The 19,046-nt window shown below is 34.5% G+C and overlaps 3 protein-coding genes across 11 annotated transcripts; all 3 read right to left on the minus strand.

Moving 5' to 3' along the window:
• Positions 1 to 26: 26 nt before the first annotated feature.
• dnajc5gb (DnaJ (Hsp40) homolog, subfamily C, member 5 gamma b) lies at positions 27 to 5,161 on the minus strand. The gene is made up of 7 exons (XM_051867409.1): positions 4,937 to 5,161; positions 4,041 to 4,174; positions 3,659 to 3,872; positions 3,366 to 3,522; positions 2,297 to 2,353; positions 1,185 to 1,226; positions 27 to 1,031 (listed from the first exon to the last, which is right to left on the minus strand). The coding sequence occupies exons 2-7, from the start codon at positions 4,151 to 4,153 to the stop codon at positions 997 to 999; spliced, it is 618 nt and encodes a 205-aa protein (XP_051723369.1). The 5' UTR covers positions 4,154 to 4,174; positions 4,937 to 5,161; the 3' UTR covers positions 27 to 996.
• A 2,634-nt stretch (positions 5,162 to 7,795) lies between these two features.
• Positions 7,796 to 12,645, minus strand: tp53i3 (tumor protein p53 inducible protein 3). 9 transcript variants are annotated; one of them, XM_051868381.1, is made up of 7 exons: positions 12,623 to 12,645; positions 11,713 to 11,743; positions 10,969 to 11,100; positions 10,627 to 10,894; positions 10,324 to 10,536; positions 8,719 to 8,915; positions 7,796 to 8,530 (listed from the first exon to the last, which is right to left on the minus strand). In XM_051868381.1, the coding sequence occupies exons 1-7, from the start codon at positions 12,628 to 12,630 to the stop codon at positions 8,348 to 8,350; spliced, it is 1,032 nt and encodes a 343-aa protein (XP_051724341.1). In that variant the 5' UTR covers positions 12,631 to 12,645; the 3' UTR covers positions 7,796 to 8,347. The 9 variants fall into 9 exon arrangements, with proteins under 9 accessions (XP_051724341.1, XP_051724340.1, XP_051724346.1 ...); XM_051868380.1 differs by lacking the exon at positions 12,623 to 12,645 and adding an exon at positions 11,814 to 11,911; XM_051868386.1 differs by lacking the exon at positions 12,623 to 12,645 and adding an exon at positions 11,333 to 11,376 and having other exon boundaries at positions 11,713 to 11,883.
• A 119-nt stretch (positions 12,646 to 12,764) lies between these two features.
• cenpo (centromere protein O) lies at positions 12,765 to 19,044 on the minus strand. Its single transcript, XM_051868388.1, has 6 exons — positions 18,876 to 19,044; positions 17,891 to 18,039; positions 16,921 to 17,062; positions 16,566 to 16,834; positions 15,637 to 15,799; positions 12,765 to 13,952 (listed from the first exon to the last, which is right to left on the minus strand). The coding sequence occupies exons 1-6, from the start codon at positions 18,904 to 18,906 to the stop codon at positions 13,843 to 13,845; spliced, it is 864 nt and encodes a 287-aa protein (XP_051724348.1). The 5' UTR covers positions 18,907 to 19,044; the 3' UTR covers positions 12,765 to 13,842.
• Positions 19,045 to 19,046: the final 2 nt, after the last annotated feature.

Consider the following 19,046-nt stretch of genomic DNA (forward strand, 5'->3'; position numbering starts at 1 on the left):
GAACAAACTCACACTGAAAGCTTGAGTAGATACAAGAATCAACTATATTTATTAATCTTTCATATTTCGTCATAATATTAATATTGCAGCAGCAGTCATTTGCCAACCATTACAATTATAAACAAAAACAAAGATATACAAACAGAATCTCAGACAAAACCATCCCTGAGGCCGTGCAATATTACCACAACAGCAACAAAATATTAATCTTTAAATTACCAGCTCCTGCATGGAAAAATTTCAGTGGTCCTTTGAACTCAGCGGGACAGACCGTACCTGAACCCCTGCCCTAATTGATCATATGGCATAATGATCATTTTTATACATTCATTTGAAACTTTTAAAAGATTAATATCATATTAAATGATCATATATCTTAAAATGGTTATTTCAAAGTTTGATTGAAACAGTGACAAAATAAACCACATAAAATGTCAATGTTTATGTACATACAAATAAGAAAGAACTGCTGGATTTATTTGTTATCACTCTATTAGATCCTTAACAACTTCACATGGTACAAATACACTATTAATAAAGGTTCCAAAGGCTTTGTGTTCTTAAAAATTATTGTGACGTACAGCACAGAAAGTGCATAAATCAGTTCTCACTGGAAAAGATAAATTAAAAAAATCGAGCAAACCAATAAATCTGGTTAAAAAAAAAAGCAGATTCTTATTTTATTAGATCAGGTAATTTGGCAACGTTTTTACACAAGGATGTATATGTTTGATTGTACTCTAGATGTCATTTAAAGGGCTGCATCTGATCTGCGTTCCTCATCAGAGAAGCATTAGAAAAAGTGTCTTTGCAATAAAAATCAAGCAAACCAAAGGAAATTATAAATGATGTAAACATAGCATTATGCGTGGACATCAAATGATCCACACTTACTGCACAGAGACCGTGTGGACTGACAGTGAAACAGCAGTGTCCTCATTTCTTCATCCTTAACGCTGAAACGGGGACGAGGCGATCTTCAGGTAGGTGTTTGCTCTATTTATTTGTGATCAGTATAGCAGTGTCTCCATCTGCAGGAGAACACAGACTATCAGCATTTCACTGCAACCCTCAAAATCTCAACTGTCCTGCCATTTTGTAGCCAAAAAAGTATTTTATCCAAACATCACACAGAATATGATGTGCTAATGCTAATTACTGTAATTACTGATGCTGATATTCACCTGACTTTTCAGGAATGGGCATTCCAACAAACACAGGGTGTCCTGTTGAACAACACAAAAAAAAAAGAAATCCAGTAATATCAGGACCAACAAAACAAGAATCATTGTGTAATAGTGATATTAGCAGGAGCAATGATGGATGAGTAGTCCCTTTCTTCACAGTATTTTAATAATTAATTAAAAAAACTAAAAATACTGAATTAGTATTTTATTTACAGCATTTAAAAAAAATTAGCATGTCACCTTCAAAAAATGTGGGGTTTAAAACATAATGAATAGATAATATATTATTGATTTAACTGCACTGATTTGAAAATCTGAACTGAACTGAGCTGAATAATGACACTAAAGCCCTGGGTATACTTCGTTTTTTTATGCGTACGCTAGTGTACGCGCACAGTCGAATACACAGCCTTGGAAAATATACTTTATTTGACTTGTACGCATGCACAGGCATTCGACACACATGCAGTTTTGAGCAATCTCTCGGCACGAGTTACAACCCATGTAAACATCTTTGTAATCTTTCATGCTAGAGTTGTACATATGAGTCTACTTTCTAACCTCTTTGCACAATAAATAAATTTAATAAATAAATAAATTTGATGAATGCAGTATTGGACTGGAAGCATTTTGTTTGGATCTCACGCATCAAAAACATCCCTACAACACCTCTAAGTGACAAGATGGTCGTTTGTCACTTCAGTCGCTGTAGCTTGCATGCGTTCCGGTCTGTTCTGGTCACGTACAAGTAAAAATAATAAAACATATATATATAAAATTATATATTAATTCTAAATTATATTTAATTTTATATAAATATTATATATATAAAATTAAATATAATTTAGAATTACTATATAATACTAACTAATAATATATATATATATATATATATATATATATATATATATATATATATATATATATATATACACTAACAAAAGTATATAATACTAAGTTTTATATATATATTTATTTTTTTTATTTTTTTTTTTTTTTTTTTTTTTTCCACTATTTTATATAGTAACATTTGGGTCAGTACATTTTTTCAATGTTTACTGACCCCAAACTTTTAAACTTTTATATATAAAAAAAGAATAAATGTTCACCTGAATCTGCAGGTGCTGGACCGGGAATAGGCTGTCCTGTTATTACTGTGTCATTGCCTGTGAATCACAAATAATACAGTGGTAGGCTATGTATAAATAAGTTACAATGTACTATAACAATTAATAACAATTGTTCTTAAAGGAATAGTTCACCCAAAAATGAAAATTATCCCATAATTTACTTACCCTCAAGCCATCCTATGTGTATGTGACTTTGTTCTTTCAGCCGAACACAATCGGAGTTATATTAAATAATATCCTGGTTCTTCCCAGCTTTGTACTGGCATTGAATAGTGTCTGAGTTTTTGAAGCTCCAAAAATCGCATCCATCCACAATAAACTATAATCACTGGCTTTCAGCAGCGGCCATACACGCGTTCATAAGAGAGTTATGTGGTTTTTGCGAAAGGCGTCTATTCTCACCTAGGCTTACACTACGCCTACATCATACGTCGGGTCAGAGGTCACTAGGGCTGGGACAATACATCAAATCTCGATTCGCAATACAAAGAATCTGGAGCGATTCTGATAATTTCTGATGTATCGCAATTCTCTCTCAAATCTATTCTGAACTTTTCGCGAGCAGTTGAGAGTGTGCGGTTAAAAACTAGCCTAGAGTGCAATCTGCTGTTAAAACTAAGCTCAGAATCGATTAGAGAGAGAATATATCAGGATCGATCCAGATTCATTGTATCGATCAAGAATCGATGTACAATCGACATCACCCTTCCGCCAGAACTCGGCTCTCTCGTAAACGCATTCCAGTGATACAGAAGCCAGTGATTATAGTTTATAAAGTTCTAAATATGGAAATTTTTCTTACAAAAACCCATCGCTTTGCTTCAGAAGGCATTTATTAAAGGGTTAGTTCACCCAAAAATGAAATTTCTGTCATTAATTACTCACCCTCATGTCATTTCAAACCCCTAAGACCGTCTTCAGAACACAAATTAAGATATTTTTGACATGGATATTTTTCATTTTTGGGTGAACTAATCCTTTAAGCAGGCCCAGATGGATGCTGGGAAATTTTACAAATTCCAGACCTGAAAACATGACTGCTCCTCACCTCTGTTCTGCTCCTCTGACATCTCCGCCGCCAGCTCATCTGGATCCATATAATGAAACTCTTCATCGTGCTCTGAACCGCCGCATTTACCACAGCAGAAACAACAGCAGCAAAAGCAGCAGCAGCATGTGAAGACTATTCCTAACGTAAGGAGCGTCTGAACATGGATCAACAAACCAAAAAAAGGATTATTATAGTGATCATGTGCTGTATCATATACAGTACCAATGCATATAGGTGAATAACTAAAAGCAAAGAGCACAGACAGATTTGCATGCACACAAAGGACTCACCTTAAACCAGCACTTGTTCATGAGGAAATAGTATTTAACGCTGTCCTCTCCGAACTGGTCTGCGATGTAGAGGCCCATGGAGCCATACTGGTCGTAGATCTGTCTTTTGGTTTCGTCATGGAGGATGGTGTTGGCATTGTTGATCTCTTTGAACTTTTCTGCTGCTTCTGGGTTGTTGGGGTTCTTGTCAGGATGATACTTCAATGCCAGTTTCCTTATGATAAGGATTTATGAAACAAAGCCTTTCAGCAATATGAGCTGTATTGACATGAGCTATTTATCAAACTGATTATGAAGCAATACTTTTTTCGATTAGCTAAACATATTTGGATCATTTTCAATAATAATTGAACAAAAGAGTTGCATTATTTAAAGAACATACCGGTACGCTTTCTTAATATCGTCAGGTGACGCTCCTTTTTCCAGGCCTAATGTCTTGTATAAACTCTCTCCAGCTCTGGACAGCTTGCGTTGAGGACGGCTTGCATCTGTCATTGTTAAATTCTGCTATAAACACTGAAGATCAGAAGTGGCATGAGTCACTTTTAGTTTTCCTTTCTATTACTCTTCTGTTATTTCTATTAATAACAGAAAATCAGGACACTGGCAATGTAAAAATGTCTGAATGTCACTGTAGGTTAACACTTTCCAATAAAGTCCCATTGGTTAATGTGTTAACAGTATTTATTTTCTTAATGTTTATAATGTTCATTGTTAGTTCATGTTAGCTCAGGTCCATTAAATAATATTATAATATTTAATATTTAATAATGTATTAGTAAATTAAATAAACATTAAGACTAAATGGTTTTAAAGTATTTTACATTGTTAGTTCATGTTAACAAATAGAACCTTATTGTAAAAGTGTTACCAAAAACAGCACAAGTACACTTCGTGATTGTGTAGGTGATTTAATTACACCTGTGAAGTTCAGAACTGACTTCATACATCGACTAAAAATCACCAAAACACCAAATAAGTAATAATGACATTCATACATAAAGTGAGTGCAAACAGGGCCACTGTATAGTGAAAAAATACACACGTAACATTTCAATATTATTTATTAAGACATTAAAAATATTTAAATATCCACAGAGCTAATTCATCATCAGAAGGACTATTTTTGAATTTCTATATCGCTGTATTTAAGCCAGCAGTATTACCTTGGCCATATTTTCATTTTCAGCTCATTAACGCAAATTTGAGCTCAGGCCTGTCAGAGATCATAACCTGACTGAGATCATGCTCTACCGATTAATGAAATCGATCACTTACCGTTTAAGAAGAGATGCTGAAGTCGATGTTTGATAAAGTTGCGTATGTATTCATATCTGAGTATATTTACAGCGTTTTTACAGAAAGTTAATCCATTGACCATGAGCAGAGTTTAGACCAGGAAGTAGGAAATAAAGTTTCTCTTACGTCAAGTACTAAAACTCATTGCCGGAGAGCAGCCTTGAAATAGTGAAAGCAGGCTGACTCTCTATAAAATCTCGCGCACCAAAAATCCAACAAGGTGTAAAGAAGTAGCTACAATTACAGTAGGACATGTGTATCTGGGGAGCTGACAAATACCACAGATAGTCTTTTTTATTTTAACATAAATATTTTATATTACTCAAAATTGCATGTGTAAATGAATAAAGTAGGGCATGTACGATTTAACGTCCGAATATTCCACTACATTCACTATTAATATGAGGTAATGCAAAATAATTGTAGATTTATGAAAATGTTGCTTGAAATGTCATGTCAAAATACACTTTTTTTTTTTAGAGATCGTCTGTTATCATTACATAATAAAAAACAATATTTTAAAATATGAATATATATATATATATATATATATATATATATATATATATATATATATATACAGTTGTGGTCAGAATTATTGGCACCCTTGGTAAATATGATCAGAGGTGACTGTGAAAATAAATCTGCATGCTTTTGATCTTTAATTCATAAAATTAGCAAAAATTTAACCTTTAATTGAAGAAAAAGAATTGAAAGTGGGGGAAAAATCACATTATGAAATAAATGTTTTTCTCCAAAACACGTTGGCCACAATTATTGGCACCCTTTTATTCAATACTTTTTGCAACCTCCTTTTGCCAAGATAACAGCTCTGAGTCTTCACCTATAATGCCTGATGAGTTTGGAGAACACCTGACAAGAGATCAGAGACCATTCCTTCATGCAGAATCTCTACAGATCCTTCTGATTCCCAGCTCCATGTTGGTGCTTCTTCTCTTCAGTTCACCCCACTCATTTTCTATAGGGTTCAGGTCAGTGGACTGGGACGGCCATGGCAGAAGCTTCATTTTGTGCTCATTGACACATTTTTGTGTAGGTTTTGATGTTTGTTTTGGATCATTGTCCCGATGGAAGATCCAACCAAGGCCCATTATTGGATTTCTAGCAGAAGTGGTCAGGTTTAGATTTTTTATCTGTTGGTATTTGATAGAATCCATGATACCGTGTATCTGAACAAGATGTCCAGGACCTCCAGCAGAAAAATAGGCCCACACCATTAAAGATCCAGCAGTATATTTAACTGTGGGCATGGGGTACTTTTTATCCATGTGTGCACCAAACCCATCTGGTGGGTTTGCTGCCAAAAAGCTCTTGTTTTAATTTCATCTGACCATAGAAGCCGGTACCGTTTGAAGTTCCAGTCTTGTCTGACAACTGAATATGCTGGAGATTGTTTCTGGATGAGAGCAGAGGATTTTTCTTGAAACCCTCCCGAACAACTTGTGGGGATGTAGGTGCTGATTGATAATTTTATTTAGGCTTTCTGAGACTCAAGACTCAACTAATCTCTGCAATTCTCCAGCTGTGATCCTTGGAGAGTCTTTGGCCACTCAAACTTTCCTCCTCACCATGCATTTGGACGATTTAGACACACGTCCTCTTCCAGGCAGATTTGTAATATATTTAGTTGATTAGAACTTCTTAATTATTGCCCTGATGGTGGAAATGGGGATTTTCAATGCTTTAGCTATTTTCTTACAGCCACTTTCTATTTTGTGAAGCTCAACAATCTTTTGCTGCACATCAGAACTATATTCTTTGGTTTTACTCATTGTGAATGATTACGGGAATTTGGCCTTTGTGTTTCCTCATGTTTATAGTCCTGTGGAACAGGAAGTCATGGCTGGACAATTTCATGTTCATGATCACCCTGGTGTGCTAAAAAAATGTAAATATAAATGGGAATATACTTCAGAGATATTTTACTCATAAAAGATTCTAGGGGTGCCAATAATTGTGGCCAATGTGTTGTGGAGAAAAACATTTATTTCATAATGTGATTTTCCCAACACTTTCAATTCTTTTCCTTCAATGAAAGGTTAGATTTTTACTAATTTTATGAATTAAATATCAAAAGGATAAACAATGCAGGTTTATTTTTATAGTCAGTTTTGATCATATTTTTTACAAGGGTGCCAATAATTCTGACCAAAACTGTGTATATATATATATATATATATATATATATATATATATATAATTTTGAAATATTTAGTAGCAAAATGCCAAAGTAAGATTTTTTTTGGATATTTATCAATTTGACCTCAATAGAAATGGGGGAAAATGGAACCTTTTTTTTTTTTTTTTTGTCAAAAATAAACAAATAAATAAATAAATCTGGCTAAATCCAGAACAAACTCACACATGAGACTATAGAACATCCCCAAAGCAGAACACACACACACACACACACACACACACCACACCCACACCCACACCTAGGAATTCCTATTAAAATGAATGGAGGGTCATATAACGGGGGCAAAGTTTTTTTTTTTTTTTTTAAATAAAAATCAATCAGTCACAATGCAGACTGCACACGGATATGAAGTGGTTGGATTTGAACACATTTACAATGCAGAACAACCAAAATTAAAAAAATGAAAACTAAAAGTGCTCAAATATTTCCAAAAATTATTTTGTAATTGTCTAATAATATACCTGAATGTACAATTAAACTGTACAAAACAGCAAACTGACTTGAAATCCAGGGGAACAGTTCCTTTGCTCCATATAGAGCTATAAGGCCATCTAGTGGCAAGAGTCATGAAAAATCATGTTATTTTCAGAGAAAATTGAACAGGGTTATGCAAGTAATGGAGAGTTATTTTGTATTTAAGTGAAAGATGTGCTTATATATATTAAAATTTAAAGGTAAATAAAATAAGAAATATTACAAAATATCTCCAAAAAAATGTGCATTAAAAATAAGAACAATACAATCAAAATGAAATGATATAAGCATTCTGGACAAAAAAAAAATTAGTAAGTATCATTTTAGGGCTTCCATTTTAGGTAAGGATTTGTTACAGGTATGGGAGGAGGATGAGGAAATAAAGGAAATAAATCTAAATGGAATAACAGATATGAGGAAAATTTAAACTGATTACAACATATGATCACAATCTAATTATAGGAACTTTTCTTCATCCGAAGCTGTATGCTTTCCTCTCATACATTTTAGGCTGTCAAATCTTTCTGTACAACATTTAACACTGCCAGCAGTTTTGTAAGTGGTCGTAAACAGTGACAGATCTGCTGATTGTTGCTCTACAGCATGTTAACGCATAGATGTTATTCTCAATGCTGCTGCACAGGGGCTGATCAGGTGATGTTACTGACTGTATGTATTCTATAATAATACTATGATCAAGAGGTTCCAATTTTGATAATTATTTTCCCAATATTCTTGTTGGCCTCCATGTGTTGATGAGCCATTTCAACATCTTCCATGTTGAACATGCTGTCAATCACAGGCCGCAAGGGAGGATCTGTCGACTGGAAGTGTGGCAAAACCTGCTCGGTGAAACTCCTGACAAGCTCTGCTTTATACTAGAGATAAAAACACACTCATTTATACAAGGCATATCACAAATTGAAAATTATACATCATTAAAGGAGTTAAAACAGGCCAAAATGAACAGCATTATAGGTTGGAGTGACATGAGGTAGTTTGAATAAATAATGACAGAATGTCTCAGACCATTTTGGGGTGAACTATTCATTTGAACTCATCTTACCTGTAAACTTCTGTTTCTGAGGAGACTGCAAAGGAGATGCCCTCTTTTCCTCAAAAGCTTGCCAAACAAGTCTCCATCTGCTGTTTTACCACCCAATGCACCATAAAGCACCCATCGCCCATCCATTGCAAGGCTACAAATGTTCTTCTCCCAAAAAGATCCACCAATGCAGTCCAGAATCACATCAGCTCCCTTACCTAAACAAAAACACACAAATCATTTAAAGGGATAGTTCACCCAAAAATTAAAATTCTGTCATCATTTACTCACCCTCAAGTTGTTCCAACCTGTATGAGTTTCGCTCTTCTGTTGAACACAAAGTAAATATTTTAAATAATGTTGGTAACCCGAATTTGTTAACCATAGTGTAGGTATTTTTTTCCTACTGTGGAAGTCAATGGCTACCGTCAACTGTTTGATTACCAACATTCTCTACAAATATCTTATTTTGTGTTCAACAGAAGAAAGAAATTCATACAGGTTTGGAATAACTTGAGGGTGAGTAAATGATGACATTTACAGATTTTTAATTTTTGGGTGAACTATCCCTTTAAATGCATTAATTTTAATATTTGGGTCAATGACGTGACGGGTCATTTTTTTGTCCAAAGGCCTTAATAATAATAATAAACAAAGATATGATATCCAAAGTAGTACAATTAGATATCTTTTAATGAATCCAAAAGGTTATATTATATTATAAATATTAAATTATATATATAATTAAGTTATATTATATTAAAGGTTATTATATTTTGCTACATATAAAGGTATTTTAAAGATTTTGAAGGATCAAAAGTCATTCGGTTTAACCGTCCAAAGGCCAATAAAGCCATTTCTTTTGTGATTAAAACATTTTAAAATGCAATAAATGTATATATTTTTTTATTCTGGCATGATTTTATAACATCATATATCAACACAGAGCAAAATGGTATTAAAATTATGTGTAGAAGTCATTGCTTTGTTATGAGAAAGAAAAAATTTATTTAATTGATGTCATTCGGAGTAACCAATATAAAGAGACCATTTTGGATCAAGTCATGCTGTCAATATCATGTGACAGGATGTGACATCATTCAGACACCTGCAAAGGACCACATGGTCATGAAGCAAAGTAACTCTCTGAAAAATTCATGTTTTCACTTGCTCATACGCATGTCCCGAAACATCAGGTCATTCGGTACAACTGCTATAAAACATGGAAAATGTTGTAATATTTTAAAAGCTTGTACCAAATATAAAATGTTTTATTGTCCTTTTGCTAGCTAGCCAGCAAACTAACTAGCTAGCTAACTAGATATCAGCCTGTTAGCACTGTTTGAAAATATCGTCATTCAGTATAACCAAAAGTGTAATTTGGTAATACCAAAATTTTGGTTAAACCGAATGAATTTTTTGGTGACAAATTTTATCCAGCTCCTAAAAAATGACAAAAGCAGTGTTAATTGATTATAAAAAACACAATCTCATTGTTAACACTTAATAAAACTTTAAAATTAATTATATCCCCATTCGTTTTTTTTTTTTTTTTTTTTTTTTACACACTTTTAAAAACCTTATTTGTCAGTGACCCATTTAATAAACACATCCAGAGTGACAGACCTTCAGTAAATTGAAGTACTTTTTCTGAGAAATCCTCCTCTTTGTAATTGATTCCCACAGCTGCTCCAATCTGCTCTGCAAATTTCAACTTTTCAGGGCTTCCTGTTGTCACTACTGGAATCGCACGACATAAGCGAACCAGTTGAATGGCAGCGGTACCGACTCCACTTGCTCCAGCATGAATCAACACCGTCTCATTCGGTTTCACTTTGGCTAAAAAGGACAGAAGGCATATGGGAATACAGCGGTCTAAAAAAGCATTTGGACACTTAATTAACAAGCGAACCAAGCTGACATTATTACCTATGAAGTGCAGAAGTTGGTAAGCAGTCAGCCAGGCCTCAGGAAGAGCTGCGGCTTGGTGAAGATCGAGGTGTGATGGGACAGGCATGATGAGTTCTTCTGGAACAGCTACATATTCTGCATAGCCGCCTCCTCCGAGTAAAGCCATTACTTTACTTCCCAGCATCCAGTTCCCCTTGACCTCAGGACCAATGTCAGCGATCACCCCGCTGGCCTCCAGTCCCAAGATTTCACTCTCTCCAGGGGGAGGTGGGTAAACACCCCTTTTCTGTCAATTAAAATGAGCCATCAATAGGGTTCAGTTTGTCCAGGGCACAAATATTGGCAGGATTTGTGGTTCACCTGTAGAAGATCGGCTCTGTTTAAAGCGGTTGCGGCGACTCTGATGAGGAGCTGCCCATCTTTGGGTTCAGGCCGAGGGACATGTTTCACATCCAGTCTCCCTGCATCATCAACACGTACTGCCTGCATTGACTAGAAAATGAGAAGAAATACAAGCTGTTGATCATGCCTTTTATTTTTGTCTATTTATTAAACATTATTTTAGTCTTTCATTTTCTTTGTTTCCCCACTGCAATACTTTGGCAATATATACATTAACATGACTGTTGATACAAAACAACAGCAAAGAAAAAAAAAAGCCAATTTGAAAAATCTTAAAATTTGATACAGTATTTCGTTAAGGCACTTTTACATTTGCACTTACTGTTTTCTCTTCGGGCATTTGTTGCATTGACATTTAAATGCGATCTAACAACACAAACAGGACATAAGCTTTCCTTTTAATTTAAGACCTAAACTTAAAACATAAACGTTAATTAAAAGTTAAGTTTCATATCACACATAACACTGTAATGCAACGTCACTGCAGTCAAGTGGCTTGTATTTACACCAGTCTGCTTTTCTGCGCAATTTCAGCGCACATATGAACTATTCTGTGCGTTAACGAAAACAAAATCTTCACAGCACTGATAAATCATATATAGATCAGTGCAATATAGCTTGTTTTCTGTAGTACAAATGATGACATCGACTTTTATCTTTATGTTGCCTGACTACTTTAAAACTATACTTTAAACAGCTCACCTTTACATGGATGACATCTAACGTACGTTCACTGTGGAAGGAAAACAGCGACACTCAAATTAGTTTTTTAAAACTAAACTTACTTCAAGAATGTAACTTACTCCTTTAAATCGATGTTTTTTGTGCATATATAGCTGATCCGAAGTGAACAAGCTGCAGTCCAAAGAAAAACTGGAAAGCTCATTTAGTACCTCCCATATAAAAAAAATACTATAGCAACCATAGTTCTGCCAAAATACCATTGTTACTATAGTGAAACATAATCTAAACGAACCACATTCTGGAAGCTTCTTTGAGACTGTTTTAATGAGATCCCATAATAATTTACTATTCTGTAATAATACTTTATTCCTTCAGTATCAATAACTGTAGTAACTATGGTATTTTAGTGTAAACTATAGTTACAGTACTATGAAACACTTTATGGGTAAATTTATACAACTCAAAATATACACAAATAATGTAAGGCTTAAGAAACACTTAAATTGTTGCATGAACTGAGGTAGATTTTATATTATGAATGCCAAAAATGTGCCCAATTTACCGAAATTTAAAGAAATAATAGTTATTATTTAATACTCTTTTCTATCCATTCTCCAAACTGCCTATGAAGACTCACAAGGATGTCATATAATACTGATTTGTAAATAATAATAATAATTTCATTCCTCCCATCACATTTTAATCACATTAAAAAAAAAAAAAAAAAAAAAAACCAAATCATACAAATAAAGAACTGATATGTGTACTGCTGTAGTATACACCAATTAGAGAATCTTAGTCTTAGACTACTGAAACTATGAAATCTTGTTCATAATCACTTTTCAGAAAATTAGGAAATGAGTTGCGAGCTATTAAATGGAGATAAAAGCCTGAATTTGGTCTGAAGAGTCCAATCTTTCAGTCTTACCTTGTCATTATCAACACAATAGTGATCATGTGACTGAGTGACTTTGAAACTCAAAACTCTGAAACCTGACAGAACGAAAGACATGTTATGTTTAAGTGTCATAGCAGCAGATTCTTACGAGACTAGGAAACATATGCAGCAGTTTCAGGTACAGTAAATTTGCATTTATTATGTATACATGTATACAATGCTCACATACACATTTTCATAAAATAAATTAGCCTTGAAACAGTCGTTGTGGTCTAAAATTCTGAAGCTTCTGACACATTTGTGTGTGTTTGTAAAATAAATTTAACCTTGGAACAATCTGCGTCTGTGTGCTTAACCAAAAAAATGGTTGGTTCCATTTACAGTATCCGCTTTAAGAAACATCTCAAAATGACAACACATCCAAGCATTAGGAAACCCAAGTCTTTCATTCACATGGACGTAAGACTGCTGAACCACAAAGAGGACGTCCATCTTAAGTGGAAACTACACAACATCAGCACCAAACACAGACTCAACCTCAGACTGCTGGAGCAGGAACGACAGTTAGTGCTGAAAGAGCACAAGCGGCTGCTGCAATTAAAGGTTTGCGAACCGTACGCAACAATAAACAACACGATGAGAGCCATATCTGAGGTCAGGATGGCAAACGATGCACACGAGACCCGATTCTCAAAATCTGCCCCAGCATTCAGAGCTCTATCCTCAGCAAAAGCCTTTGAGGATGACAACCAACAGAGGTTTGCTAAATCAGCATCATTTTCTGTCAAGAAAGATGATTCATCTCCACCTATGATATCCACAGAAAAATTCAAATCTTCGGAGAATGGTCAGCTATCTATTCTAAAGCTGAAAGACCTGGCGTTGATCGACAGCATCTCCCAGAAAGAGCTGATGTATCAGGAAGAATATTACCGATGGTACAAAGAAAGACTGAAACAACTGCAGAGAGAAAAACTACGACAGAAAATAAAGAGCTTTCTCAGCACTTTAGAACATATTTGACAATGTATGCTTGTGCATGTGGTTGTCAGATGAAATTTGTGTGTCATTAAGGGAATTTTGAACTGATATATCGTGCTAAATAGTTGTTTGTTTCCTTCTCTGCATGCTAATCTACCTCTGAATGTAAAAGCTCTGTGGCATCTCTGTTATATGAGCCCATTGATAGAGCGGTGGGGTTTTTAACTCACTATAATAGGATATTATTTACATTAAAGGTATTCATTTCCTTAAGCAATGCTCCCCATCCTCCTCATGGTCAGGAGAGCCGTATGAGCTGGAGACTCCAGGAGCAGCGACTGGTTTTTCTTCCATTGTGGAGATTCTGAAAGTGATTTATCTACAAAAATGAAAGCAAATAAACAAAAAATTAATGTAATTTCAGTTTCTTTTCTTTTTTCAAATCTAAATAAAGAAAGTGCATGCTTTGGATTAAACTGTCACCCTCATTGTCCAATGAACATAAGATCACATACATTTACTCTAAACCAACTTAACCAACAAAATGGCATATAAAAATGCTTTGTAATCTGACACTTTATTCCAGCCCATGTAAGAAATTTACTGAAAATTACCCCATATTAAAGAGGTAGTCCTTCCACTAAAAGTCCAGGCAAACAAAACTTAGAAGATCCAAAAATGTCATAAAGGTGTTGTAAAATGAATTGAGCCATTTATTCCAAGTCTTATGAATAAGATTACTTTATAAAATGAACAATTTCATTTTGGCTTTTATTTACATCTAAACAATGATCGACAGACATACATAGATCACTTCACATATGGTAAACGTGTGCGATGCGCGAGAACCGATGAGATTTGTTCTATCACGTGATGCACACATGAGTTTCCATGTACCATATGTGATGTGCTCTATGTATGTGTGTTTATATGTGAATAAAAGCATTAGCAAATCTGTTCATCACATAAAGCGATTGTGTCACTTCACAAGCTTTGGATTAAACTGCTTGATTTATATAGATTTATTTTATGATGCTTTTATGAACTTTTTGGATCTTCTAAGTATTGGTTACCTGGACCTTCAATGGAGGGACAGAAACCTCTCAGGTTTCATTAAAAAAATATCTTAATTTGTGTTTAAAAAAATGACATAAGGGTGAGTACATGATGACACAACGCAACGCTAACGCATGCGATTAATTTTTTTTATATTTAATATATTTAACACAATTAACGTAGCATCCATTTTTTCCATCATAATTTGGCTAGCGTTACATTATATGATCACGATCTTATTACACACACAACTCGTGTGCACAGAAAGACGCGCACCAGTATCGAGTTCTCTTTCGCGCTTGAACGAACAGTAATGCCCATTTTGTCAAGTATCCTCATAGGAGCAGTCTTAAATGAGTTTAAATAGCGTCTTAAATTAACTTAAAGAGTTGTGAGAAAATGAGATTCTCATCAGATCTGCGCCATGTTTGGCTGCGGCAGCTCTTAAAGTGACAGCAGCATAATAAACCAGTTGCTGTGATGTCTGTCATTAATGTTAATCAAAGAACAAACGTAACAGAGAAAATTGTAGCTTTAATAAGGATTAATCTATATTTAATTTATAATTTATGCAGTGAAGTATTAGTATCAGTGACACTGGCCTTCATTCATAAAAAGATGCCATTAAACAAATATTTAAAATATACTGTCTTTAAGTTGTTGCTACATTAATTTGAAGAGTGTGAAGTTTTTACAATATAAAAATATTAAAACTCCAATGTTTTTAATCGTGATTAATTACACAAAAATGTGCGATTAATTAGTTATTATTTTTAATCGATTGATAGCACTACACAATTTTAATTTTTTTGGTGAACTTTCATTCATTTTAACTTGTTCTGTTACATTTGCATCCATTTTATCCAAAGTGACTTACATTTTTTGTCAGTTTACACATTACCTGAAAATCGAACAGATTACTGTGGTGTTGCTAATGCCATGCTCTACTGAAATAGTAATCAAGGGTGAAGCTTAGCCAGGGTCAATTAAATTGTGATGTGTCATACCTTCACTCTCAATGCTAACACGTGTTGGGAGACATTGTGTGAGATCTCCGTACTCCAATGTGCATAAAACAGCTCTGGGAGTCTCGCCTTGTGCTGTACACATGAGCACGAGAATATTGCACAACTGATTGCTTTCCATCACCTCCACCGAACCAACGAGTTCCTGTGGCAAAGACAGGAGAGACTTTTATCCAGCAAGGATGCACTGAATTGATCAAAAGTTACAATAAAGACATTTATGTTACAAAATATTTCCATTTCAAATAAATGCTGTTCTTTTGAACTTTCGATTCATCGAAGAATCTACAGGTATTCACTGAAAAACTGCATCATGGTTTCAACAAAAATATTTACCACAAAAGTCAACAAAACTGACAATTCTTGTTTTTTTTTTTTTTAATGGAATATTTCACTATTTTTGATTATAAATGATTTATTATAAATGATATATCCTTATAAATGATTTATCCGTGCACATCATTATTACTTAAAATTCATTTCCCTGTTCCTCTTGCAATGTCATGTCTTTTCTTCTCTGATGATGTGCTCACTGGTGCAAGGGCGGGGCAACCTGTCACTCACATGAGATCGACCAATAGCAAACCACAACCATCCAGTCAATTCCCCATGGTCAAAATCAAGTCCTCCCCTACATTTTTTATTGTTCAAGAAGCCATTTCACTCATATATATGTCAAAATAGGGAAGCAGCAAATCAGCATATTAGAACGATTTCGATAGATCATGTGACACAGAAGACTGGCGTAATGATGCTGAAAATTCAGCTTTGCCAACACAGGAATAAATTAAATTGTAATAATATTTCACAATATTACTGTTTTTACTGTATGTTGATCAAATAAATGCAAAATAGAGCATGTAATTTATTCCTGTGGTATATATACATAGAAAGAAAATATATATAAATACCTTGACGAGGGAGACCTGCTGTCTGCGACCAGCTAAAGCATTGAGGTTCTGGCTGAGGGCTTGCAGGAAGGCTTTAAGGTCTTTCTGCAGGTTCTGTTTGGCAAAACTCTCGAGTGGTAATGACGGTGGAATGTTATGGCGGGAGATCTGCACGGTGCGCGTCAGATCCAGCTCCATGTTATATGTGTCCAAATACACACCCTCAAAGGCTGTGTGAAAAGACACACACACACTTTTCCCTTCCTTACACTCCACCAAATCATAGCCACCTAAGAAAAAAAGAGAACAATCGATCAGGCGTAAATCTAGGACTGATCTCAATATCACCATTAAAACAGGATGTGTATATAATTACCAATTAAATGATGAGCATGCTGAAGGTCTTTCAACTGCATTTTCCAAGCAGTTAACAAAGACTGCTGTAGTTCTATGAAGCCGCCCACATCATCATCATCATCTTGTAAAGGAAGATCTTTGCTGATTTTATCTTTAAGGATCTGTGACAACAAGTTTACAGTACATTTACAGTAAAGGCCTGTTCACACCAAGAATAACTATAAAGATAAGACAACTATAACTATATTATCATTCACACCAATGCACAATAACCTTGTGTTTGCTAAAAGCACTTGCTACAGTTGTCATCTGAGTGGATTCTGATTGGCTGTCAATGTTTTTATTATTCATCAGCTGGAAAAAAATTGTTCTAAAAGTGACTCCAACAATATTGTTCATCTGCGTTGTTTGTATCATTATAGATGTGGTGTGGATATCACTATTATCATAGAATTTGTATCGTTATTAAAATTTTATAGTTCAATTATGACAACTTTCTAAATAGTTTTGGCATGTTATTAAATATGGCAATGTTAATGTATTTGGTCTTGGTGGACTAGATCTGCTACACTGCTGCTGTTGATTATTGCTAATAGATACACAGACACACTGCTGTGAGCCGGCAAGATATGCTGCTGCTGCATAATTAGACATATAGATCCAGCAGCACATCTAGGCAGGTGGAGCTGGTGAAGCTGGAGGGTTTCAGAGGAACAGGACTACCTTACAGACAACCAATGAACCTGACTATTTAAATATATATTTAAATGCAAGCAATCTCATTGGCTGCAGGATCAGCAGGGGACAATCAGCTTGTGCCATGCTGTAATAATGTGATTGCTTGCAACATCTAGAGTTTCATGACTGAACTAGATATGTATGTTACACAGTAACTACGCAAAAACTATATTTTAACATATTCTACCAAATGTTAATGAGAAAGTCAGATATTAGATCAATGTCTCTTTAATATTTCAAAGCCGTCTCACCTTGATGGCGTTTGTCTGCTGTTTGAGTTGATCTCGTTTGGCACGGAGGGTCAGAGCTCTGACCTTGAGCATCTCTAACCTCTCAGACTGATGCTGGTCCTGCTGTCCCATACCTCCCCTCTCTAAAGCCATCAGGTGACCCAGAACACCTGGTATATAACATGACACAAACACAGGGTGCATAAAAAATTACAGATAATAATATGAAATAATATCAATAATATGAAAATATGCTTATTGCTTACATGACCAAAGGTTTAGACATAGCTACTCATTCTTTATTAGATAATATTAATATTTCTCACATTGTTGAACAATTCTAAACAAGTCATCATTAAACTGTTATCATGTCTCACCTCAGAAATTATACTATATTTCAGATATGAGAAAATGAAATGAGTTTAAAGATCTTTTATGGATTATTATGAAAAGAAGACTTTGATGTTTGAATGAAGAATATATCTATTTATTAACTCTTTATGAATTGGATTAAAAAAGGCTGAATTTAACCTGTAATAAAACGTGACAGTCTGTAGTATAACGTTACTAAATTGTTATATAGTTATTGTAAATTAATGTTGTGCAATTTTTTTTTATTTTTTTAAATGTATTTAGTTTTTTGTTGTTGTTGTTGTTGTTATAAATAAATTTGCTTTTGGATTGTCCAGTTGTACATCCTGTCTGTGTTAACTGAAACATTTTGAAAAACATATTGGGGGAAAAGGACATAATTTTTATAGGCACAATGTATTGACAATAAAGTGAGTTGAGTTGTATATATGTGTGCAAAATTTCAGGCATGTAAGCATACACTTAAAATCAAAACGTTTTTAATACAATTAGAAAATAATAGAATAGAAGAATACATTTAGTCATGCGTGTCCATATAGAATTAGAAGACTATATATAAGTGATATACAAGCTGTTTTCAAAACGTCTCGATATATTTGACACACTTAGATGTTAACACACTGACTAAGTTTACCTTGCTCCACTGGCTCCATCTGGCTGTCCATTACTATGTTCCTGACGCGCAAATTTACTACTTTTGATAATTTGTTTCTTTGAAAATCGAATTCTGGCGCGATGTTGTGTCATGTGTGACCTCGGAAGCTAAACACAAACAGCGCTCTAGCGCATCATCACTGCGCGCTGT

Source organism: Ctenopharyngodon idella, chromosome 17 (genome assembly GCF_019924925.1).
Source record: "Ctenopharyngodon idella isolate HZGC_01 chromosome 17, HZGC01, whole genome shotgun sequence".
Lineage (NCBI taxonomy): Eukaryota > Metazoa > Chordata > Actinopteri > Cypriniformes > Xenocyprididae > Ctenopharyngodon > Ctenopharyngodon idella.